General features: G+C 49.1%; 1 protein-coding gene across 6 annotated transcripts in view; it reads left to right on the forward strand.

Moving 5' to 3' along the window:
- Positions 1-25,580, forward strand: part of WNK2 (WNK lysine deficient protein kinase 2) — a 99,493-nt gene that overhangs the window by 48,283 nt on the left and 25,630 nt on the right. For 3 of the 6 annotated variants that reach the window (XM_049769939.1, XM_049769942.1, XM_049769943.1), the window contains exons 11-25: positions 157-348; positions 983-1,537; positions 2,322-2,702; positions 3,101-3,150; positions 3,644-3,812; positions 3,893-4,009; positions 4,306-4,476; positions 4,568-4,613; positions 5,082-5,186; positions 19,311-20,026; positions 20,189-20,261; positions 21,511-21,593; positions 21,678-22,366; positions 24,025-24,239; positions 24,937-25,131. In XM_049769939.1, coding sequence (XP_049625896.1) covers positions 157-348; positions 983-1,537; positions 2,322-2,702; positions 3,101-3,150; positions 3,644-3,812; positions 3,893-4,009; positions 4,306-4,476; positions 4,568-4,613; positions 5,082-5,186; positions 19,311-20,026; positions 20,189-20,261; positions 21,511-21,593; positions 21,678-22,366; positions 24,025-24,239; positions 24,937-25,131 — 3,757 coding nt within the window. The remainder of the gene's footprint in view (positions 1-156; positions 349-982; positions 1,538-2,321; positions 2,703-3,100; positions 3,151-3,643; positions 3,813-3,892; positions 4,010-4,305; positions 4,477-4,567; positions 4,614-5,081; positions 5,187-19,310; positions 20,027-20,188; positions 20,262-21,510; positions 21,594-21,677; positions 22,367-24,024; positions 24,240-24,936; positions 25,132-25,580) is intronic. The other 3 variants (XM_049769941.1, XM_049769940.1, XM_049769944.1) reach the window with 3 other exon arrangements.

The raw sequence follows: 25,580 nt of genomic DNA on the forward strand, positions 1-25,580 counted from the left end.
ACATGTGTGCCTGGGTATTTTTTGTGAGCAGTTGTGTGCACTCGCCTTTATGAGCACGCACACTCTCGTGAACATTTCCACACATGTGTGCCTATGGGTGTAGGCTGATGGTCTTATGAGGATGATGGTGTAAGAGCTGCCTCCCTCTCTCTCCAGCTTCCCCCATTGGCCCAGCCAGCGCCTCTGCCACAGGCCCTGGCCCCACAGCCTGTGGGTCCTTTGCAGCCGGTGCCCTCCCATCTGCCTCCGTATCTGGCTCCCACCTCCCAGGTCGTGGCCCCTGCCCAGTTGAAGCCTCTCCAGATGCCACCAGCACCCCTGCAGCCACTGGCTCAAGTCCCCACACAGGTACACCTGCCTGCTTTGCCCTGCTCCAGGGCTCATCCATAGTCTGTTCTGCCAGCCCCGGTGGGTTTACACTGCGTGGCTGTCACTGTCTTAACCTACCTTTTCAAATATATACAAGTTGGTTTGCATAGTCTTGCTGTCTCTTACCCACACGAAGCTGGGGGACACTCTCATGCCTGCCTCCAGAAAGGCTTTATTTTAAAAGCCAGACGTGTGGGTGGATCCGCACCAAGACTAGCAGTGTTGCCTACACAACTCTGCTGTGAGGTGTCTATAGGCATGGATGGTTTGTTTTCTCCTGCTTTGGGTAAGATGTATTGTCCTGAGTACCTGGTGTTAGTGTGAGGTTGAACAGCTAGGGGAAGAACTTGACACAGTGGTTTGGGGGCCTGTACCAGCCATGCTATTCTGAGGGTGTTGTCCTCTCTAAAACCACCCAGTGCTCAGTGGCCTGGGGTGGGGCCCCTCAGTGGGGTGCCCTCTGGTCTGTTAGCCAGGCCTCACCTGCCTTCGTGCTGCAGTTGGGTGTGTGTGGGCTCCGCAGGGCAGTGGCTTGAGTGAGCCTCAGGCAGGAGGAGCCTTTTCGATCTTGCTGGCAGGTCTGGGGGCTCACCTGCTCCCTCATTTCTTTCAGATTCCTCCGCTTCCTGTCGCTCCCCCTGTCGCCCCTCTGGCGACCATCGACAGCCTCCCTGCAGCCCTCCCTGATTTGCCAGCTGCCAGCGGGCCCCCCCCTGCACCTCCCCCTTCTCAGTATTTCTCTCCAGCCGTCCTCTTGCCAAGCCTCCCCCTCAGTGCCGCCGCTAGCCCCCTGCCCGCCTCTCCAGCCCTATCACTGCAGGCTGTCAAACTGCCCCATCCAGCCGGTGCGCCGCTGGCCGTCCCCTGCCCCACCATCATGCCTAACATGGCCACCGCCACCCCCATTCCCCTGCTCGCTGTGGCGCCCCAGGGTGTGGCTGCTCTGTCCATTCACCCCGCCGTGGCCCAACTCCCGGCCCAACCCATGTACCCGGCAGCCTTCCCGCAGATGGTGCCCAGTGAAGTGCCCCCATCCCCCCTCCATGTGGCGCAGACTCTGCGCTCTGCTCCCGTCCAGCCTGTGCCTCCCACGCTGCCGCAGCCCCACCCGCCAGGCATCACCCATCTTCCTGAGCAGGGTGCCCCAGCCGCGGGCACGGGGAGCCAGGTAACCCGCCTGCCACGCAGGGCACTGGGAGCACCTCTCTCGCAAGAGTTGCAAGCAGCCTGGCTCCTTGCCTGCGCCTGGGAGGGAGCAGAGCTGTGGGCGGGGTCCCTGCCCCAGTCAAGAAGGACTCTGGGATGGGACAGATGCTGGGGAAGGTCATGGGCAGCACGAGGAGGAGCTGGAGGATTGGGGTCATTGTGGCAGGTGTTGGAGCCATGCCTGCCTCGTGCTTGGTGCTGGGCTGTTTGTTGACTTAGCTGGTAGCTGGAGGTCCTTCAGCTCTGAGCCTGGCCTTGGAACCATCTTGCCATCAAGCAGGTGGGAGGCAGAGTTTGCCCATGAGTTGGACTTCTGTCTGAGCATGCCACATGGCTAAACTATCTCAGACCAGCCCATGGATTTTATTGTGGTACTGGGGACAGAGCAACATGTGGTCCAGGCCAGGCAGGGTGCGCTGTGCTTTTATAGCTTACAAAGGAATGTCCCTCTGTCCTTTCTGCTTAATGTGTCCATCAGCATACCTTGGAACCAGGACTTGCGTTAGGGACAGATGTGGACAGATTGGACTGGGATGTCTGCATGGCCTGCGGGTGTAGACAAATTGGATAGGGGTATTTGCATGGCCTGGCGGCTGTAGACAATTGGAGAGGGGTGTCTGCATCCCTACACCCCAGGGTGCTCTTGCTGTCTGGACCAGGGGCCTGCCTACTTACTTGTCTGTGTCAGACAAGTCTTTCCTTTATGGAAGAACCCTAGCTTGACTCTTTGTCCCCTATGTCCCCAGACACTGCTTGGCCACCCACCTTCATACACGGTGGACGTCACTGCCCAGGTCCCCACTGTGCCTGTGCCCGTGCCCATGCCACCCATCGTGCCCGTGCCGCCTGCTGTGTCCGTGCCGCCTGCTGTGTCCGTGCCGCCCGCCGTGTCCGTGCCGCCTGCCACTGTCCTCTCTCCGCCTCTGCCCGACCTGCCTCTGCCCAAGGCCCCTGAACTCCTGCCTCAGCTGCCCAGCGCCTTGGCACCCCCGGTGGTAGCCGCTTCTCAGAGCTTGCCTGTGCTGAGTGGCACAGTGCTGCCTACGGCTGACCCGCTGCTCCCCAGTGGGCCTGTGACAACGGGCTCCTGCCCCCCTGTCCAGCTGACCGTGGAGCCTGTGCCAGAGGTATGTGCCCCGCTATGCAGCAGGGTTCCCCATTCAGTCACATCGATTTGCACTGCCTGAAGGTGGTTTCCACACAGATATGTTCCTTCAGGCCATGTGGGCCATCTGTGTATCTGTCCATGTGGGTTTGGAGCATTTTATTTGAGCTGTATTGAGCCATTTAGTCTGTGCACTCTCTCCTGGGGACCTCCACAGTGACTCATCATTTTGGAGAAAGAGCAATCTCCAGCTTTTAGGAATTCTCTTAGGTTCATAAATGACCTCATGTCTGTCTATCTGTCCCCGACTTGATGTGGTGAAAGGGTACGGCAGGCTGTGGAGGATTGGGGAGCTCAGTCTGTGAGCTGAGTTCCTGGGGTCAAGTGTCACTCACCCTCTCCCTTTCCTTCTGATTCCAGGAGCTGGCCTCACAGGAGAAGATGCTGGGTGCCCCACAAAGCTGTGAGAGGTAACACCCATGCCTGAGCCAGCTTGACCTGGTGCCCCCTGGGGGTTTTCTCAGGGCTTGTTGAAATCTGCTTTGTTATGGCTTATGGTGCCGGCCTGGGTGCCAACAAGGTTCCAGAAGACAGAGGCCACAGATGATGAGTCTGGGGTCTGGGGCATGAGTTCTGGGTGCAGCATTCTGACACCTGCAGCATCTCGGCCAGGGCGGTAGTAAGTGATCTTGAGTCCTGCCGTCCTGGTAGCCACCTGGCACTGAGCGTAATACCTGCAGATCCCTAATGGGGCTGTTGCATGGGAACCCCTCAGCTGTGGCCCAGCATCAGGCAGCCATGCAGGAGGCTAGAGTTCTGGGCATGGATCTCGGGTCTCTGCTGGGCCTGGCCACCTCCTTCCGGCCAAATTCACCTGGGGAGAGCTGGTTCTGCAAGGTCACAGTGCCTGGGTGAGACCCGCCTGTTGGGTATCACGCACTATGTTCTATGGTTTTTATGCAGCTATGGGGGCTCTGATGCCACTTCTGGAAAAGAGATGAGTGACAGCTGCGAAGGTGCATTTGGCGGGGGCAAACTGGAGGGCAGGGGATCCCGGAGACATCACCGCAGGTCCACACGTGTACGCTCCCGCCCGGAAAAGGCCAGCCGGCCCCGGCTCACTATCCTCAACGTGAGTGGCCCAGTTGCAGGAGGGTGGCCTACCTTGGGGGCTCCTGTGCAGCCACTGTCTGATCCCCGGAGTCCCCACAGGTGTGCAACACAGGGGACAAGATGGTCGAGTGCCAGCTGGAGACGCATAACCACAAGATGGTGACCTTCAAGTTTGACCTTGATGGCGATGCCCCCGATGAGATTGCCACCTACATGGTGAGACTGTTGTCCCATCTGCCACCCCCTCAAGACATGTCCCTTACATGCAGTCATGACTGCTCCCATCTATTGTCCTAGAACCTCCAACCTGATCTTCTAGGTGGTCACTGCTCACTTTGGGGCAGAGGGGCTTCGTTGCCAGACTCTGTGGGAGCTGGTGGACCTCTCACTGAGTGGTGTTGTCTTCAGTGCAGACCCTAGAAGGTGTTCCCTGGTACTTGGACACACCAGGAATCATATGGCCAACAGAGGCAAGCCAGCTGCATTCCCTTTTCACTATGGGTGCCTTGTAGGTGGAGCATGACTTTATCCTGCCGGCTGAGAGGGAGACCTTCATTGAGCAGATGAAGGATGTCATGGATAAAGCAGAGGACATGTTGAGTGAGGACACGGATGCCGACCGCAACTCTGACCCAGGGGCCAGCCCGCCACACTTGGGGGTTGGCAGCCTGGGCAGTGGAGAGGTAAGTGGCGAGTGCTGTTCAGGGACACCTGTGATAGCGGGAGAGAGTGGACAACATCTGCTGAGTACTGACCCTTACCTTACCCCTGCAGGAGGGTCGGCAGTCCCAGGAGAATGCACCGGTGTATCAGCAGAATGGTATGTTGCCTGCTCCTCCGGGCACTGCCCAGGCATCTTCATCTCCTCTCCACTCGGGACATTATATGAGTCCTGGCAAAGCCTTGTAGGGAAATCCAGCCTTCACCCTGAGTGGCCCTGAATGTGTGTGCAAGTGTCCTGCATCTGGCCTTAGTAAGGCACACATAATGCCACCTCCTGCAAGTCCCCTTGGCAGCATTATTATGCTCAGAGGACATGTGAGGGTCACAGGAACTAAGTCCCATCTTCCTCTGCAGTGAAACCAGTAGATCAGATGCTCCTCCCAAGTAGCCTTTGCTAGAGTTGGAAGCCACTGACTTCATTGAGGGACCCCATCCCGTGGAGGTTCTGGCCAAGGATAGTTACTCTCTACCTATACCCTCCCTTGTGAAGCCCTGTTTGTCCCTAGTGCCCCTAGTTGCAGGGCTAACCTGGCCTCAGGTGGCACTTCTTTTTTTCTGCCCATAGTTCTACACACGGGGAAGCGATGGTTCATCATCTGTCCTGTGTCTGAGCTCCCTGAGTCTTCACCCCCTCTTCCTCCCAGCTCCCTGCAGTCTGACGCCAGCCAAGGTATGAACAGCCAGGACTCCCTCCACATGTGACCTAGCATTTCCCTCTCTCAGCCTCTTTCTGTGGGTGGTGTTTATGTAGCAGGCCAGCACTATGCAACCAGCTGGGGCTGAGGGCTCGTCAGAGCAGCTGGTAGGATGCACTTTGGCCTGACTCTGCTAAGGAACCAGGCAGGGTTGCACTGGGGTGGGCCAGGCAGTTGCTCTTCTGTACAGGAAGCACATGCTACAAATGTGTGTTTGCTTCCTTTCTTACCTAGCCCCCCCATTTCTTCATGTGACATGCCTGTTCCACTTACTCTGGAGGTGCAGTAGGATAGTCCTTTTGAGACTAAGTCTATGCCTTAAATTATCTACCTGGAACAGGACACTCTGATGTCTGCATCTGGGTGGGAAGCTGCCATTGTGCTTGCCCTAGAGCTGTCTGCTTCACCCTGATTAGTGGTTGGTGGGGAGGCTGAGCAGGTTTAAGCTTTTGTTACCTGAAAGCTGTCAGGAGAAAGTTGCCAATTATATAGCTTGACCTCACTTTATGGTATGTTCCTGGGGGGAAAAAATCAGTAAATCACAACACTTGCAGATGCTGTTCCCAGGGAAGAGGTCAGAGATGGCAGATACCTCCTTGATATAAGAGCATGTTTATTATTTGTTTCTTGATCTGATGACTGCGATGGGGTATGGGGAAGAGACCAGGAAATATAGAGCTAATTGGTGTCATGATTCAAGGCTGTGTAGAGTTAAAGTCTAGTTTGTTCATTGATGTCTTAATTTTGGGAAGTGCCCAGAGCAAGTTTCACTTTCGGAAAGGAAAAGATAGTCAGCCACTTCCATAGATGACAGGGCAGGTAATTTGGATAGATTGTCTCTGAGGATGGCTGAGAAGTTGAATAATTAGGGGCTAGAGTACAAAGGGGAAGGCGTGTACTTTACACATGGCAGACCCAGCTTCAGTCCCCAGCGTCCCATATATTTTCCCTAAGTACTACCAGGAGTGATACTGAGTACAGAGACAGGAGTAACCCCGAACACTGCCAAGTGTGGCCCCAAAAGTGGGGAAAAAAAAAAAAAGAAAAAGTTGAATAATTATAGACACTATCAGCTTCTGGAGATAGTGAGCTGAACTCATGCTCTGCCATGTGTAAAGACCCCCATGTGGTCCTTTGAGTACCATCAACAGCAAGTTCTGGGCACTGCCAGGTGTGATCCAAAAACTATGAAAAGAACATACACACACACCCAAGAAAAAATCAGCTTGAAGTTATTTAGAGACTGACAGTAGTCTAAAGTTCTTGGGGATCTCATGGGCCCAGTCTGGCCTGTTTTTCTGGTGGTACAACTTTGACTTTCTTTTTTTTGTTTGTTTGTTTGTTTTTGTTTTTTGGGCCACATCCAGTGGTGATCAGGGGTTATTCCCTAGCTCTGCTCAGAAATCTCTCCTGGCAGGCTTGGGGAACCTTATGGGATACCGGGGATCGAATCCGGTTACTTCCTGGATCGGCATTGTGCAAGGCAAACACCCTACTGTGCTATCACTCCAGTCTCCTTCTTCATTCTTTCAAGGTGACAACAGGCATTGACTCCAAGGGGAGGTGTTGCAGAGTCCTGGGCGTTGATGTGTCCTTGTGGGAGCACTGTGTGGACAACTTGGGCACCAGGTGCAACTATGCAAGCCAAAAAGAAGACTTCCCTTAGAGCCTGTGCAGTGATCTTGGAGCCCCGTGGGTCAGGCAGATGCTCATGGCACTCTTTAGTAGGGAGGTGACACTATTTGAGACCTCGTATTGTTCACATGGTTCTGTGAACACAGTATCTGGCACACAGAAGCACCAAGCAAGGTGTCAGGGATGGGGATGAGGTGCTGTGTACACATACTACTTGCCCTACTCACCATTAGACTTCATGCTGCCTCTGAGCCAGGGAAGGACCCGACCCTCAGGACTCAGAAATGAGCAGCAGCTGCAAGTTAGTGACACAAATGAGGATAAGAGTCCCACTGAGCTGGTGCTTTCCCTTTAAGTTAATGTCTCCTGGGCTGACGGGGTGAAGTTTGGTTGTAAGAGCCCCAGGCAGTTGTCCTCCAGTTGTGGCCTCAAACCTAGAGCTAGAGCCCCTTGACACCTGTGGGGAGGGAGCAGAGCCCTTTCTATTTCCTCTTTTGCAAGCATTCCTGCCTCTCGTAAGTGGCTGAAACTCAGGGCCAGAGAGCAGACCAACCTCTTTGTGAGTGCAGTACCCATGTCCATATTCTAATGCCTTTCTGTATCCTCCATCACCTTCAGGTGGAAGCAGATTGGAAGTACTGAGGAGACCTCAGGAAAAAGTGGAAAGCTATCCCCATAAGTTGGTGATATCCTGGGCTCTCCCCTAGATGGTGCTTGTTCAGCTCTGATTCCAGTAAACACATAAAAACAAGTCGAAAGGCTCTCACTTAGGTTTTAGATAGGCTTTTGAATGCACATGCATATTTCAGGTCAGATTAGTGCTATAAAGACATGGAGAACTGAGGGACCTTGTTACCACGTCACACTGAAGGAAGACAGTTGTGACTCTTAGCTGGAACATAACCAGACTGAACAAAACAGCAGTCACTGTAACTATTATTATTATTATTATTATTATTATTATTATTATTATTATTATTATTAGTTTTGGGGTCATACCCAGTGGTCCTCAGAGGTTGTTACTCCTGGCCCTGCACTTAGAAGTCGCTCCTGGCAGACTTGGGGGGCCATATGGGATGCCAGAATTCGAACCATAGTTCGTCCTGGATCGGTTGCGTGCAAGGCAAACACACTACTGCTGTGCTATCTCTCCAGTCTCTAAAAACTATTTTTAATCGATGAAACATTGGTTTATAAGATTGTCTGGATTTTAGGTGCATAATATTACAAATCAACATCTGTACACACTACATTATGTCACTGTAACTAATATTTAAACAGATGTAAGATCTCAAAATACATTTTAAATTGTAGCCCAGTGTAATCAATACTCAGCAAATGAGGACGCCCAAAAAGTCTGTTGTGTGAAAAATGTTATTTATTCACAACAGCAGCAGTGATATAGATGATATTAAAATGACGGAGCCAAAACCTATTTATTATAATGCTTTAACAGTGTCGCAAAGTTTCTTGAAGCACTTGTTAAAATAAATGTGCGCTCAGTGGTTAAGTATATACTTAGTCTGTATGATGACCTGGATTTAACCCTAACACTTGAGTAAGAAAAAAGTATCAGTAAATAAGTAGAAGATACCAAAAATAGAGACGTGAACGTCGATGTTGTTTGAGTGTCTCTGCAACAGAACTTTTTTGATGTCCGGGAGGCTGCACGAGGCAGTCCTGAAACTGTCACCATGCCACAAAATTAATATATTGAGTTACACCAGTGGCCTGCAAGCAATGGCTTGAGAGCCGCATTTTTTTTTGAGGGGGGGGGTTTCCTGGGTCATACCGGGCAGCGCTCAGTGGCTATTCAGTGGCTACTTCTGGCTCTATGCTCAGAAATTGCCCCCAGCAAGCTCAAGGGACCATATGGGACTCTGGGATTGGAATCACCGACCTTCTGCTTGCAAGGCAAACGCCGTACCGCTGTGCTATCTCTCTGGCCCCGCCTTTACACTTTTTAATTCCCCCTTCTGTGTGCAGGGCGGCTGCTCCAGGAGTCAGGACTCTGCTCCTAGCCTCTGTCAGTGCAAGCCCTGTGTGCTGGCCGCAGGGCCGGCTCCACACAGCTCCAGTGGGGTCATGTGGTATGGGGGTGCGTGACTTTTTGGTTTTAAAAATGTGGCTCAAGGGCCCGGAGAGATAGCACAGCGGCGTTTGCCTTGCAAGCAGCTGATCCAGGACCAAAGGTGGTTGGTTCGAATCCCAGTGTCCCATATGGTCCCCCATGCCTGCCAGTAGCTATTTCTGAGCAGACAGCCAGGAGTAACCCCTGAGCACTGCCAATTGTGGCCCAAAAACCAAAAAAAAAAAAAAAAAAAAAAAAGTGGCTCAAAATAAATTTTAGTCATGGTTTTGGCGAGATTTGGCTCTGTTGAAAGTACTATGGATATTGGTTTGGATTACCATGAGAAAAAGAGAAAGAAAGAAGGTCACAGCATTCAAAGAAAGCAAATACGATGACTAGTCTGAAGGCCAGAGGAAATACAAATGAAAAAGACTTATTAAGAAGAATGAAAATAGAAACATCAAAGAAAGGAATGATGAAAAGACCCTATAGGAGCATGTCTATTTTTTATTTATTTATTTTTGATGCTGGGGGCTGTAGCAATAACCCATTGGGAGGGCATTTACCTTGCACATGGCCAACCCAGGCTCAATATCTGGCACCACATATGGTTCCCCCAAGCACTGCCAGAAGTGATTTTTGAATGCAATACTCAGGGTTTGGCCTAAAACAAAACAAAACAAAACAAAACAAAAAAAACCCACAGGGGAAAAAAAAAGCATTGTTAGCCCTGATTTGCTATTCAGAGAAAACACAGGACTAAAATTTAAATGATAATTTTCTTAGATTAAGAAGACCCATTTTTAAAATAATTGTCAAAGACCTTCAGAAAGCAAAAAGTGATATTATTAGTGATATTCTGGAGCACAAGTACTAAAGAAACAAGAATAGATAAGAACAGAAATGCTAACTAACCATGTGGATGAATATAAAAGAGAGTTCTTTAAATTAGGACTTCCATTTGAAATAAAATGGGGCTTTTTTTGTTTGTTTTTTTGGTTTTGGGTCATACCTGGCAGCGCTCAGGGTTACTCATGGCTCTAAGCTCAGAAATCGCTCCTGGCAGGCTCAGGGGACCATATGGGATGCTGGGATTTGAAACACTCCTGCATGCAAGGCAAACACCCTGCCTCCATGCTATCTCTCGGGCCCTAAATGGGGCTTCTAATGTATATAAATGTAATCTTTATACATTCCCCAGTGGAAGCGAAGAGAAAAGTTAAGATGAGCAGAAATTAGGGACTGGAGCAGTGGTAGAATGTATAGGAATTTGCCTTGCACATGGCTGACCTAGGTTTAAACCCTTGCACCTTACATGGTCCCTGAATGTTGCCAGTAATTCCTGTGTAGAAAGATCCAGGAGTAACTCCTGATTACAATGTACCTCTTCCTAAAAAGAAGAAATTAATAAAATTTGAAACAATAAATAGAAAACAGTGAAACAAAACCTCATTTTTTGAAATATAATAAATGATAAACCTCTTGAAAAACTAATAAAGACATGGACTATTATAAATAAACCTACACACAACTTACATTAAAAGAAACAAATTCCAGATAAACCAGAACTGCTAAAACTAACCCACAATGAAATAGTTAATCTAAATACTCCTTTGCCTGTTAACAAATTTGGATTGTAAAAAAACTCCAAAAAAAAAAAAGAAGGTTCAAATAGTTCTAGTGTTGAATTCTACCAAACTTTTAAAGAAAGAAAATAATAACAATTTTGTACAGTCTCAACCAAAGAAACAGAAGGATGGAAAATTCTCAAGCCATTTTATGAGGACAGCTTTGTTCTCATATTAAAGCCAAGGAAAACACACAAACAAAAGTCAACAACAGTACCCAAAAAAGCAAATGACAGACTACAATGTCTTCCAGACAGAGAAAAATTCTTCATAAAACGTTAGCAAGTCAAATCCAGCAGTACACCAAAGAGAAAAAGTGCAGTGAGCCCAAGAAAGGCAAATATTCAAAAGTAGGTCAAGGGCATTACCAGTACTCTTTTAGGGAATGAGTGCAAGTACGCTCCTCCTACGTTCTTGTAGTTCTAGAAGCCTTGGCAGCTGGAAAAATACCCCACAAAAGCTGCAGTAGAAGCCACACGGCAACTTCATTTTTGTTTAATACTGTAATTCCTCTAGGAACAAATAATCTAGACACCAATGTCTATCTGAAGTTCTGAAACAAAAGAAGTAACAGACTGATCAACTTGTAATAAGAGCTTACCAAATCTTATAATGATTTAATAATGAGATACGATGATTTTCACAAATTTTCTTGTTGCTGTACCTTTTTTATCCTCTTTTTTAAAAAAAATAATTTTGTTCCACTTAGCTAGAAACAAAAGTCTATGGTTAACTGTTAACTGTGTGATATAATCTATAAAGTAAATTTATATATATTAAAAAGTAGGTCAAAGTTAATTTTTTTTTGCTAAATGGGTAAAAAAAAACATTATCAGATCAACTGAAAGATCATATGCAGAAAAAGCATTTGATGAAGTACAGTATTTTTTCATGATTTTAAAAACTTAGTAAACTAGGAACTTTTTCAACCCAAAAAAGGTCTTCTACCTTTTTGATAAATTGTTAGCCAGCATTGCCATTCGTGATGAAATGCCATGTGTTGGCCCTGACATTGGGATCAAGACATAGCTGGCTACTTTCTTCATTTTACATTGAACTAGAGCTTTCAAAAATCAATGATAAGAAAACAGTGCAATAATAATATTTTAAAAAATGTAGTAGACTTAATAGTTTGTTAATCAAGGCCAATATCAGGATGGCAGTTAGGTGTTTGAGAAATGTTTAGCATCATTGACAACCAGGGAAATGAAAATGAAAGGACAGTGAATGATGACTCTACCATCCTGAATAGGACTAGACTAAGAGTACATCAGTGGCGTTTGCCTTGAAAGCAGCTGATCCAGGACCAAAGGTGATTGGTTCAAATCCCTGTGTCCCATATGGTCCCCCATGCCTGCCAGGTGCTATTTCTGAGCAGACAGCCAGGAGTAACCCCTGAGCAATGCTGGGTGTGGCCCCCCCCAAAAAAAGAGTACATCCTGGTTTTAGGAAGCAGCTCATTGGGATACTGATTGTCCAGCTACCCTAGAAAACAGTTTGATGCTTTAAAAATAAAAGGACATTTATTACGGGACAAAAATTTAACTACTTAAATTTTAATCTAGAGAAACGAAAGTCAGTTTTCACTTTAACATCTGTAAATGAATGGTTACAGCTGTTCTATTCATAATTGCCTACTTGTGCAAACTATAAACAGCCCAATACCTTGCAGTGGGTAAATAAATTGTGGTATTTTGAAAGAGAAACCACAATTGCACATAATGTACAGGAGGAAATGTGTGAAGAATACAGAGTAAAAGTCAAAAAAGCCAGTAGTTGACAGCTATCTACTGTATATCCCCTTTAAAGAAAGCTTTAATGTGTCCAGAGAGATTGCATGGAGGTAAGGCATTTGCCTTGCATGCAGAAGGTCAGTGGTTTGAATCCCGGCATCCCATATGGTGCCCTGAACCTGCCAGGAGCGATTTCTGAGTGTAGAGCCAGGAGTAACCCCTGAACGCTGCCGGGTGTGTCCCAAAAACCAAAAATAAAAAAAGAAAGAGCTTTAGTGATAGGGACCAGTTTATGTGGAGTTAGGTATGGAGGGGTATTGGATAAAAATAAATAGCATAAAGGGGCCGGAGAGATAGCATGGAGGTAAGGCGTTTGCCTTTCATGCAGGAGGTCATCGGTTCGAATCCCGGCGCCCCATATGGTCCCCTGTGCCTGCCAGGAGCAAATTCTGAGCCTGGAGCCAGAAATAACCCCTGAGCACTGCCAGGTGTGACCCAAAAACCAAAAAAAAAAAAAAAAAAAAAAAATAGCATAAGAATGTTAGGGTAAAAAAAAAAAGAATGTTAGGGTGATAATTGTGGTTTGTCACATTGGCATGCATCTTATAAGATGTACAGTGCAAGCAACATAGATGTAAATGTTCTTATATGTTAAACAGAAAACTAATCAGGCCAATGAAGAAATATAGAATTAGAGAAAAGCAACAATAAACAGAAAGACCTGGTAATTCTTTGCATTAGGTCATAACAACTACTAGATTATTCTCCCTCATAAAATAACTGAAGGATATGCAAAACAGGAAACAATGTTGTTGAAGGCTTCATAAGGCATTGAAGGACATTGAACCCTGAAAGACTGGGGCTAGGAACCAAATAACTATGATTATCTTAGCTGAAAAGGTTCCCACATAATGTAATAAGAAGAGCCTGGCAGGGTCTTTGTGCAGGTAGCCGACTTGAGTGTGGGGAGATTTAGGCAAGGATTGTGGTAATTAATTTAGGTGGCCTGGAGTGTTGGAGAACAGATTTTCTATTCCTGACCCCTTATGATCTCTGAGCATCACTATGTGTCCATCCCCTAATCCCCTCCCCCCAATAAACTAAGTTGCATGGTAGAGTTCTGTGGAAGAGAAATGCAAAAAGATGGTCTGGCATTAGATTCCACTAGATTTCTTTGCCAGAGAACTGAGGAGGAAACTCAGCCTAATAATTCAAGGCACATTTGGTAGAGTACTGAGCCATGGAGAATATTTAGCTCCAGACTAAATGTTCTTTTCCTACCTAACAAATCTTAAGAGCAAGATCTGAATTATTAAAATTGTTTTACATCTGTTCCAAAATGCTATAGGAAAGGAATATAATTCACCATACTGGTAAATTAGAAAGGAAATCAAAAATTTCTGTGTTTCTCTCAGTTAATGCAGAGGATTACATATAATTCAAAACTCTAGAGATCCTCAATAAGAAACCTATTCAACTTGACAAGGAAATGGGCAGAATACTACAACTAGCCTGTACTTGCTGGAGAAAGACTCACTGCTTTCTCCACCAAATCAGAAATCATGGAGAAAAGTATTCACATTAATAGATTTTTCACCTCCTTGTCTCTTCATTACTATTACAAAATATTTCAGGAATCTTGGCGATGGAGAGATAGCCTGGAGGTAAGGCATTTGCCTTTCATGGAGAACGATGGTGGTTCGAATCCTGGCATCCCATATGGTCCCCTTTTGAAAGGCAGTAAGCCACAAATTTAAGAAGTCATGTAAACAGAGAAAAGCTGTTGTACCCCAACTACCAAAGGCAGATGGGAAATTTCAGAGGACACCAGTCATCTTCACAGAAGCTCTTGGCAGTTTTTGTTATATGAGTCACTCTGCCCTCACTGCTCCAGACACTTAAGGAGGGAGTTACCCTTGTACACTGTCCTCAGCACAGACTGACTTTTGTACCCCAAGACTCAGGCCTACCTGCCTGCCCCCAGTCTTGGCATGTCTCAGACCCTTGGGTTCCAGAGGCCTCCATTCTCCAGCTCCTGGCTCCAAGGTAATTTTCGGCCATCTGTGCTCTAATCCTTGGCTCTTTGGCCAATCCATGACTGACTCTTGAGGCATCACTGTTGTGGGCAAACTTGCCCCTGGGACCTGAGCCATTTTGTATTGCTCTGCAGGCCTTTGCCTGTCTACAAACACTTGCATTCCGTACCTTAGCCAATGCTAATCTTAGCTGATGGGAGAGTATAGAGACAGCTTTGCTGGCCTCCCCCTATAGCCAGAGCTACCACAGGCCACTGAAGTGGCCTTAAAGCATTAAAGTCTGGAGGAAGTGATGGTTCCAGGAAATGCAGGCATCAACTCTGTTACAAGAAACATGACAAACCAAGAAAACAGAACAGTGTCAAGGGAGTGGTAATTTTCAAATGACTGACTCCAAAGAAATGATTTAGTTTAATGGAACAAAAGTTAAAGATCAGGCATTCAACTCAGTAGTAGAACACTTGTATGTGTGATGACCTGAGTTCGGTCCTTAGATCTAGAAAAAGGATAAAAACATACTTTAAAAGAAGTTTAGTGAGTTACTAAGCAGGCAGCAATTCAACAAAATCAGGAAAATAACATCACAAGAATGAAAATTAAATAGGAGTGAACAGGACAAAGAATACAGCAAATGAATGGAAAGTACCAGAGAGCATAAGCTTGACCAAGAAGCAGAAGGAATTGGAACTTCAAGAGGGGCCATTTGCAATTCCATTGATGGAAGAAGAATGGGACAGTGAAGAAAGCCAAAGTATGCTATGGGGCGTAACTTTATGGGACGTAACAAGGAAAACAGTGTTTGATCTATGAGAATCTCAAGTGGACATGTAGAAAAAGCTTATTTAAGATATTTGCAAATTTAGGCCTAGACCTGGATATCAGGTATGCAGCTCTCTTAGGTTCCCACAGAGTTTTTCAAAGGAGGTTTTAGTAGGACATTATATTAGAATTATAAATATTAAAGGCAGTTTTGAAAACAGTTCATTTCACACAATGAAATGTCTAGAGGCGTTTATATTTCCTAGCAGAAACCTTTCAGGCCAGGTAAGGTTACTACATGAAAAGAGAAAATTGACAACTGAGAGTACTTTAAGGAGTTGTAATACTTCATTCATGGAGAAGCAGACCAGAGTGGCATCACTACTGGCAGAGTGGTGCTTTGCATGTAGGAGGCCCTTAGGTTCAATCCTTGGTACTGACAAGAAAAATAAAAGCGCATAGGAAATAAATGAAGGGTAAAGGTAAATCATTCCAGCTAAATATAGTGGAAGGTGTTCTTATACCCACCTTACAAGTAGTAAAGAAGGTTCTATTTTTCCCCCCTGATTTTTAGGATAGCCCTGTGATGCTTAGGGTTTACTCTTGGCTCTGCATTTAGGAATTACTCCTGCTGGTGCTCAGGGGATCGAATGGGGTGCCAGGAATTGAACTGGCATCTGCTTCATGCAAGGCAAGCACCCTACCTACCCACTGTACTATTATTGTTCAAGCCTTAAAGGAAGTTCTTGAAGCTAAAGTGAAACATTAAAGTACATGGAAGACAAAAATTCATTTGCTGAAATATTTAGTCACTCACAATATTCTTAATAGTCTATGTGTAAATTAATGTTGCATGGAGATGGAAAGACTAGCTACTATATTCTTTAAATGACACACAGTACTTTAAAGATGTGCATGTGACAGCGGAAGCATGAAAGGAGGGGGCAGTAGAATCATTGGTGATATCAACTTAAATACACTACTCTAACTAGAATTCTTGTGAAGCACCATTATAATCATAAAGAAAAAAACGAAAGACGATACTGAGAAATTGAAAAGCAAGAAACAAAGCAATCTACTCTCTGGAAAGTTACCCTGTCACAAAAGAGGAAAGCAGAGAGAAATAAAAGAACAGTTTTATAGAACTACTAGAAAACAGCAAAGGGCAATAGTGACACTATTGAGTACTCACTTTTCAGTAATGACTCAATATAAATGGAGTAAATGCTCTAAAGGAAAAGGGACTGAATGGATAGTAAAATAGGAGCCTGCTGTAGGGTGCTTGCAAGTATAAAAGTACAGCAAAAGACAAGATCATTAAAGAATGACAAAGGATTTGGTTTACCAAGAGACTATAATTATTGTAAATATATATATGGACACCATATCAAGCTACTTAATCTGTTAAATATATTAATAGCAATGAAGGCAGAAATAGACAGGAGTGCTCTTGTAATAGGAGACAGACCTTTCAGCAGTGGTAGATCATGTAGACAGAAAATCAATGAAGGGATATTAGATTTGAGTGATACTTAAAGCAAATGAATTCAATGGACATACATAAAAACTGTGCCTAAAACAGTAGAATTTCTGTTCTCAAGTTTACATAGGATTATCTCAGTGCTGGCTATATGTTAGGTCACAAAACAAATCTTAATAAATTTAAGAAGATTCAGTATCTTTTCTAGCCACTCAATATAGGGATGTATTTGGGAATGCACAAAATACAGGAAAATCATGGAATATGCTACATCACAAGAAAAAAAAATTATATCATGACCCTTGGGAAAAATGGGTAAATTTCTGGGACTATATGACCTATTAATACTGAGTAGGTTGAATCCATAATCAAAAGAATTGCCAGCAAACTAAAAAGTCCAGGACCAGGCAGCTTCATTGGTGAATTTGACAAACTAATTTCCCAAAGCAGCCTAAAAGCAGCCAAAGATACAATAGATATTAGGTTAAGATCCTCGAAGAACAGAGGCCAGAGGGGTGGCACAGGCAGTAGGGCGTTTGCCTTGCACTAACTTAGGACGGACCGTAGTTCTATCCTCCGGCGTTCCATATAGTCTTCCAAACGAGGAGCGATTTATGAGGGCATGGCTAGGAGTAACCCCTGAGCGTCACCTGGTGCCGCTGCCCCCCTCCTCAAAAATCCTTGAAGAACAAGAGATGCAATGTTTCTCAGAATATTTGGCAAACTGACTTCATCATAGGCCAAGCATCCTCATGTACCATCTGCAAGTTGTACTTATCTTTGGGTATGTTCTGGATATGTTCCACATAAGTGTGATACATTGCATTTACAGGGCAATTATAATATTAGGATCATCTGGTTAGATGCAGAAAAATTGACAAAAACGATCATTCTTTCATGGTAAAACTCTCAACAGATTAGATATAGGTCGATTGCACTTTAATGTAGTAAGAGCACCTGATAACACACATGGCTGATGCAGTACTCAGCAGTAAAAAGTGAAGTACGTTTCTTTTAGAATTAGGAAGAAAAGGAAGATGGGTGTTCTATCTGTCCACTCTTTATTGGCATCACTCTGGAAGTTTAGGCATAGCATTTAGGTATGAAAAAGAAATGTAGTAAAATTAGACAGGAAGAAAATTAGTCTCTGCAGTAACATAATCTTACAGATAAAGATGCCAAAGAAACAAATCTTTACAACTAATAAATAAGTTAAAAAAGTTGTGGAGTACAAAAACATGAAAAATTGACTTGCATTTCTGTATACTAACAACTTTGAATGAGATGAAAGGTCTGAAAAAAATCACAAATCATCCCAACTAGCCAACGCAAAATTGAGAGAGAAAAAAAAGCCAGATGCCTCCTGCTTTCAAATATAAAGTTATAAAAAAAATAATATGGTTTGTGCAAAAACCACATACACACAGACCGCCACTATCAGTGAACAGAAAACCTACCATGCCCTCAGATGTATCGGGTCTGTAGCATGGTTGCCAAGTACACATGATTGGAAAAGTTTTTATAAATAGTGGGAAAACTGGAGAACTACCTGCAGAGAAAGTAAATGGAAAAACCCGATCTCACGTTACTCTTAAAATATCGCAGGGTCCCAAGAAGGGGTAAAGCACTTGACTTGCATGCAGCCAAGCCTAGGCCAGTTTGGCAGTATAGATAAAGCCCTCACTTTGCCGGGGGTCACTCCTGAGCACAGCAGGAGCATGTGTTGCATATCACCTGGTGTGGACCAATGTTCCCCTTCCCCCCAAATCAAAATAGATTAAAGTTAAAAGTTGAAACCATAAAACCAAGGACAAAAAATTCCTTGGTGTGGACTTGGCTATGATTTTGGGTGGCAATGTGGCAACAAAAGGAAAAATTAAGTGAAACTACATCAAAGTAACTAATGAAACCCTGATAAATGGAGAAGTGCCTCTGAAGGGGGGCAGGGGTAGACTTTTGGCATGACCCAAACATTTCTGGTAGCTCCATGGCAGGAGCAAGCAGATGTGGCAGTGTTATGGAGGGCTGCAGCCTGAAGTACATGGCATGGGGGCTGCCCTACACATGTGGAGAGAGTCGTTCATTCCATCAGGCCAGCTGGATGTGATGTTTAGGGACTGACTTTCCACCTAGTGGATGAGGCTTGGTGGTAAAGCACATGCCTTACATGGGCTCCTGTATGGCAATAGGTGCACCAATCTCCAAGCACTGAGCCCTGAGCTGTTAACACTGCAAAGTGCCCTGAGCACCCCATCGCTCAGCCTTTATTGCTGGATGTGGCCCCGTCCAGAATTACGAAATAAGATGAAGTGCTAAGTTTCACAAGGGGTGCTGTTCTGGGCTGCCAAGTGATCAAGGTTCTGGGCTCCACCGCAGACCCTGGCAGGATGCTGGTCTGAGTGGAACCTAGTGTCCAGTCATGGACATCCCTGTTCAGCACGGACAGGGTGTGTCCTCCACCGCAGACCCTGGCAGGATGCTGGTCTGAGTGGAACCTGGTGTCCAGTCATGGACATCCCTGTTCAGCACGGACAGGGTGTGTCCTTGACAACTAAGCCTCAAAGCAGCTCTTGCCAGGCACGGAGCCCAGAGTGGCATTAGTGTCGGCTCAGGTTCAGCCTCAGCCCATAAAGTGGGAGGTGGGGTGGCTGGCTCTGTGTGGTAAAGAACTTGTGGTGGCGCACAGTCAGGGAAGACCAGGAGGGGTTGGTAGTTTGTACCTGTTGGCCAAGTGAGTTGCTGTCTCCTTTTCTCCAGATCCAGGCCCCTGTCCAGATCCACTGTCCATGCAGGAGCAACACTGCGTGCCAGCTACTCCACAGCCTCTGAGCCAGGCGGGCACTGGAGAGGCCTCTGGTGGCACAACTGCCTCTTTGGTGCCACCGTCTCCTCCTTTAACGGCTCTGCCCCAGGACCTGGGCACCCCGGCTGCCGGTCCCCAGCCAGAGCCAGTCACTGAACGTGAGACACCCAAACCCCTGGCAGAGACTCATGATGCCCAGCTTGCTACCAGGGCCCAAGGCATGAGCCAGGAGCCTTGTGCCCCACCTCTGGAGGGACTGGCCCACTCCATGAGTCTGGGCGAGTCAGCCTCAGCCAGAGACGCCAACACCCTGGGGGAACTGGCCCCTGCTGTAGCCCCTCAGTCACTCCCAACTGCCTCGATGGGAACCACCAACCTGGCCACACCCCAGCTCCCCAGCCCCCCACTGGGGCCCACCAATCAGCCCCCTTCAGCCTTGGAGTCGGATGGCGAAGGGCCCCCTCCCAGGGTGGGCTTTGTGGATAACACCATCAAGAGCCTGGACGAGAAACTGCGAACACTGCTGTACCAGGAGCATGTGCCCACATCTGCAGCTTCTGCTGGCACCCCTGTGGAGGCAGGTGACCGGGACTTTACCCTGGAACCTCTAAGAGGGGAACGACCCCGGGCTGAGGTGTCAGGGGGCGACCCAGCTCTGCCCCCACCAGAGGTGAGTGCCAGCCTCACCTAACAGTGATGACTCAGGGAGAGGCAGGTCTAAGGGCAAAATTGCAGGACACTCAGTCCAGCTGTGCGAGATGGTCGGAGTCCAGTTATATGGGGAGGCAGAGGCTCACGGTCTCCAGCTCTTCTCCATCTGCTTCTGTCCCAGGTGGAAAAGCCAGAGACTGCACCAGGTCTGGGGGCTGTGTTGGAGCCGGGCACATCCATGTTCCAGCTGGCAGGTAAATGAGCCCAGGGCATGTGTCACTTTCATAGCCTGCATTTCCACCTGCTTTGTTCCTGTCCTTAGTGGGACAGACACGCAGGAAATTTGTCCCCTGGTATCAGTGTCTGGAGTCTTAGCAGGGCTACAGGCTCCTAGCCCAGGGGACATTCTGGACATTCTGGTGAGGCCGGTGGCCCAGACCCTGCTGACCACGCTACCTCATGGGACCATCTGTGTCCTGCTTGTTTCTGGGGAATTTCAGGATCCCCGTGTATGCTGCCGACAGAGGCAGGTTAGGGAGTTTCTGCAGCAGCCCTGGGGCCACCTGGGTGATCCCAAAGTGGGATTCCTTGTGGCCCCCGAACTTGGAAAATTGCCCTTTGACACATTAACTCACTTGCTGACACTTCTCTGTGCCCAAGAACAGGTGTAGTAAGATGTGCTGCTGGTTCTCTTGAAGGGTATTCCCAACTCTGAGTGGCAGGTCGGGGGCTGGAAGGGATTACAACAGGAAACTTGACTTGATTATGCAGGTGAAAGGTTATGCCTAGACCCTCTATAGGTCAGAGGTAGGGGGCTCCAGGATGTGATCATGGTGAGAATGGGTGCCTAGGAGGCTTCAGGAGATGGGAAAATAAGGTGGAAAGAGTGGCATAGAGGGGTGGCAATTGGCAGTGGGCAGAGAAGGGAGAATCTCACTTACGAGGTGACCAACACTGGTTGGGAAGGAGTGGTAGTTGGGTCTCAAGGGGTTTGGGCAGGGACAACCCCTTTAGGTCACTGCAGTTGTTGGCCCTGCCAGCCCCAGAAGGGGAGGCTACAGCCAACACTCCTCCCACTTTCCCAGAGGCCTGGTACTATTGGGCCTTGGCAGTGCTGATGGAGTGGCCAAATCTGTCCTTTAGGTGAGATGCCCTGTTAGATGGAGAAGCAGGTGAGAGGGGGGCCCTATCAGATGGTGGAGGCAGGCGAGAGGGGGACCTGTCAGATAGTGGAGGCAAGTTTGAGAGGGCACTATTAGATGATAGAGGCAGGTGAGAGGGGGTCCTGTCAGATGATGGAAGCAGGCCAGACAGTCACAGATGACCTGGCTGGTCTCAGGAGCCAGGTGCTGCGGCTGATCCTGCTTTCCCTTTCCCCACGAGTGGGTCTGCATTTGGACCTGGGGACATTGTCTAGTGGTATAGATCTATGCGAAATGAGCTGATCTCCCTGTGGGTGTTGGGAACATTTCCCAGGTAACAATCTCCATGTTGCTTCGCCAGCAGAATCATCCTCCAGCCCCTCGCTGGGCTCGGACGAAGCATGCATGGCTGCACAGCCCCCCGAGGTGTCCCATGAAACCAAGGTGAGAGTTTGCAGGGACCAGGCACTTGGCTAGTTGGTGGGACCAGTGTCAGGTGGCACCTACTCATTTCTGCTTATTCCCAAGGACACCCCTGCTTCTGCCGTCCCCCCTCGCCTGGAGTCCAGAGACCAGAGTGGTGGGGCCCTCAGGGCAAGTTCTCCAGGGCCCACCCAAAGCACCCCTAGGACACAGGCTGAAAGCACCCCAGCCTGCCAACCCACAGGACCCAACGTTCCAACCTCGGAATCCCCTGGGAAGTGGCTCAGGTCGCAGGACAGCAGCTCTCCTGCCAAGACCCTGGGCCGGTTCTCAGTGGTGAGCACGCAGGATGAATGGACCGTGGCCTCCCCACAGAGCCTCCGTTACTCGGCACCCCCCGACGTCTACCTGGACCAGCTGCCCCACAGCCCCGATGCAAAGCTAGGGGTGCGGAGGGCGCAGACAGCAGTGTCCATCGAGACTGGGGCGGGAGAGCCCGTGTCTAGTGACTCTGCAGACGAGAGTCCCTGCCCGAGACCCTCTGCACACAAGCATGGCTCCCTGCATGGTGCTGGGGCCATGGCTGAGGACCTGGTGACCAAGGCTGCTACCTTCCTTGCTGGGCCTTCGCTAACCGGCTCTCCGGGCCTGGGCACAGCCAGCAGGACAGGCGTGAAGGTCCCCACCATCAGCATCACCTCCTTCAACTCCCAGTCATCCTACATCAGCAGTGACAATGATTCAGAGATGGAGGACGCGGACATAAGGAAGGAGCTGCAGAGCCTGCGGGAGAAGTAGGTCCTGGGCTGGAATGGCTGCCCTGCTGGGGTCCGTGGGAGGCAAGTCTAGGCCACAAGGTGCCAGGACCCAGGGAACCCCACCATATGTGCACTGAGGTTCCTTCAGGTGACCCAGTGCTGGCCTGAGCACAGGAAAAATGGCAGAGAGTTGAAGATTTGACCCAGGCTCATATGCAAAGCAGGCATGAGGACTAGATCCCTGCCTTCCCCCTTTGCTTTCTCTGTGGTCTGCACATGCCTCCCCACTCCATGCTCTCTATGGGGTCTACACCCATTTACCTATCCCAGCCTTGGAACTTGTTGAGTCCCAGAATCACTCCCTCGTGTAGGCCACAGTTGAGGGGGTGACACATAAAGGGCAAGCACATTTTTACTAGAACAATGCTGGGCCCCACTATGAATTGCTTGGGGTAGGGGGTCTTTGAGAGGCAGAGCAGAGATTTCCAAGCTCCTGTGCAGGATCTACTGCCTTCTCAGGGGGATTACTCCAGAGACAGTGGGAGTCACTGGGGGTCACTGGGAATCATATGGAGTCAATGGGAGTTAGTGGATGGGGGGGGTCACTGGGAGCCAGTGAGGATCATTAGGGGTCAGTGGTTTCCCTGTTCTCTTTTCTTTTTTTTTTGTTTTGGTTTTTGGGTCACACCCAGCAGTGCTCAGGGGTTACTCCTGGCTCTATGCTCAGAGATTGCTCCTGGCAGGCTCGGGTGACCATCTGGGATGCCGGGATTTGAACCACCGACCTTCTGCATGCAAAGCGCTTTACCTCCATGCTATCTCTCCGGCCCCTTATACTTTTAATTTTTTTTTATATATACTTTATATTTATCTCTCTGGCCCTCCATGTCCTCTGAGGGACTGAGGAGGGTAGGATTATCTGGATAGGAGAGTGAAGGCAAAGCTGCAGTCTGAGGAAAGGTGGGGTCTGGAGGTGAGGAGGGAGGAGTTGAGGGGAATAGGAGGTAAGAGGGACAGGAGGTGAGGGGACCAGAAGGCAGGGCGAGGAGCGGGGGAGACTGGGATGAGGGGCCTGTAGGGGTGATGTGCCCTGAAGGGGAAGGTGGACAGGAGTCCAAGGGAGATCTAGGAGGGTCCTTGCGGTGTTACCTGAATCTAAATGAGGTTTCTCACGGAGGACCCTGCCCCCTGCTTCATGCTGGGGTAGGGACTCCATTATAGGTGGCTGGAGCTCCAGGCATCTTGGCCCCCCATCAAACTATCTCCACCTTGCTCTCCCCAACACACACACACACACACACACACACACACACACACACACACACACACGCACGCACGCGCACACACACACACACACACACACACATACATATCCAGGCATCTTGGCACACACACACACACACACACACACACACACATCCAGGCATCTTGGCCCCCCATGAAACCATCTCTGCCCTCTCTTCCCAACATACACACAGCTAAGCACTAGTCACATTCTCCCTTGTCAGTGAAGTGCTGTTTACGGACATCATCCAGTCACTGGTGCTGTCTGTACCCCCAAACCTCAGCATGGCCACTGGTCAGTTGGCTCCTGCCGGCCAGGAGTGGCAGCTGCACCATCCCTGCCTGGGCTCTGTCCCTGCAGCCCATGTCCCTGAGTATTAGACACAGAGTATCCCCATTTCCTCTTACAGGCACCTGAAGGAGATCTCAGAGCTGCAGAGCCAGCAGAAGCAGGAGATTGAGGCGCTCTACCGCCGCCTGGGCAAGCCTCTGCCCCCTAACCTGGGCCTCTTCCACACGGCACCCCCTGCCAGCCGCCGCAGGAGGGCTAGCAGGAGCCGGCTGAAGGCCGGGAAGCTTCTCAACCCGCTGGTGCAACAGCTCAAGGCCGTGGCCTCCAGCACAGGTCTGGGCCCAGGGGGCTAGCAGAGGGATGGACTGGGCTGGGGAGGCTCACGCCGGGGAGAGCTCAGTTGAGTTCCACCAGAGAGGGGGGCTGTTGGCAGAGGTCAGAGGGCCTCAGCCGCCACATGGTGCACGGTGGAGGGTCTCCCACCTGCTCCTACCTGCCAGGTGCTCCTGGTTTTGGAGCTGCCGCCTCTGCCATTTGCTCAGGCACAGCTGAGATAGGTCAGTTCACTGCTGGTGACTCAACACACAGGACCATCTCAGTGGTCAGGGTTGGACCTAGTGTTGGCCCTGCCTTTGCCTGCCAGGGGCAAGTGGCACAAAGTGCACTGTGCTGAATCTGAGCCCACAGAGGGGCAAACCTGAACTGAGACCCCCCAAGTGCTCCAGGCAGGAAGGCCCCCATGGCCCACAGTTGAGATTATAGGCCACTTCGGGGCTGCACACCCGTAGAACACAGCCCAGGCTGAGCAATGATGGTGCGGGGGCCTGTAGCCTGCCCTAAACCCAAATGGCACCACCACCTTTGTGCCGGAAGGCGTGGCCTCAGCATGGCCGGTGTCCCTGGTCATGTTCCATCTCACCCAACAGGGACCTCAATTTCCCCAAGGTCACTCAACATGGAGCAGGGCAGAGGCCGCACAGTGCCACCAGCCCACCTGTGTGCCTCATCCTGCCTGTCCCCTTCTCCCCAGGTCACTTGTCTGACTGCAGCAGAGGCCCTCCTGCCAAGGACCCTGCCAGAGCCAGTGCAGGGCCCGTGGTAGCCCCGGCCTCAGAGCCCAGTGGGAAGGCGGTTCAGACCCGTCAGCCTTGCTCCGTCCGGGCCTCCCTGTCTTCGGACATCTGCTCCGGCTTAGCCAGTGACGGAGGCGGAGCCCACGGCCAAGGTGATTCCAGTTGCCGTCTCTGGGCATGGTCTAGTGCATCGGGCCCATGCGGTGTAGCGGGGAGGCGGCTGCGGCCGAGGCTGCCCAGCAGCTCTGAGCACATGGTGGTAGGTGTAGCCTCGAGTGCAGGGAGCACAGCGCCCCTCCTATCCCCCAGGCTCGCTGTAAGCGGCTCAGAGGGAGGTGACGCTTGGCTAGGGCACGCTGAGGTCAGTCGTGGTGTTTGCGTGAACTCTGTGCCCGTTCCCAGGCTCTGGCCACCGGTCCTGTCCCACACACAGTCCTCCCTTCTGTCGGGAGGGCTGGCTGGGCATGGGGGCTCAGCTCCTGACCGGGATGCTGGCCTTGAGGAGGAAATGCTCATCACCGCTGCGGCGTGGTGAGGAGGTGCCACCCCATCGCTATGCCACCCCATCTGCCTTCTCTAAGCCCAGTGGCCGCCTGCGGCC

This window comes from Suncus etruscus, chromosome 3 (assembly GCF_024139225.1).
Source record: "Suncus etruscus isolate mSunEtr1 chromosome 3, mSunEtr1.pri.cur, whole genome shotgun sequence".
Lineage (NCBI taxonomy): Eukaryota > Metazoa > Chordata > Mammalia > Eulipotyphla > Soricidae > Suncus > Suncus etruscus.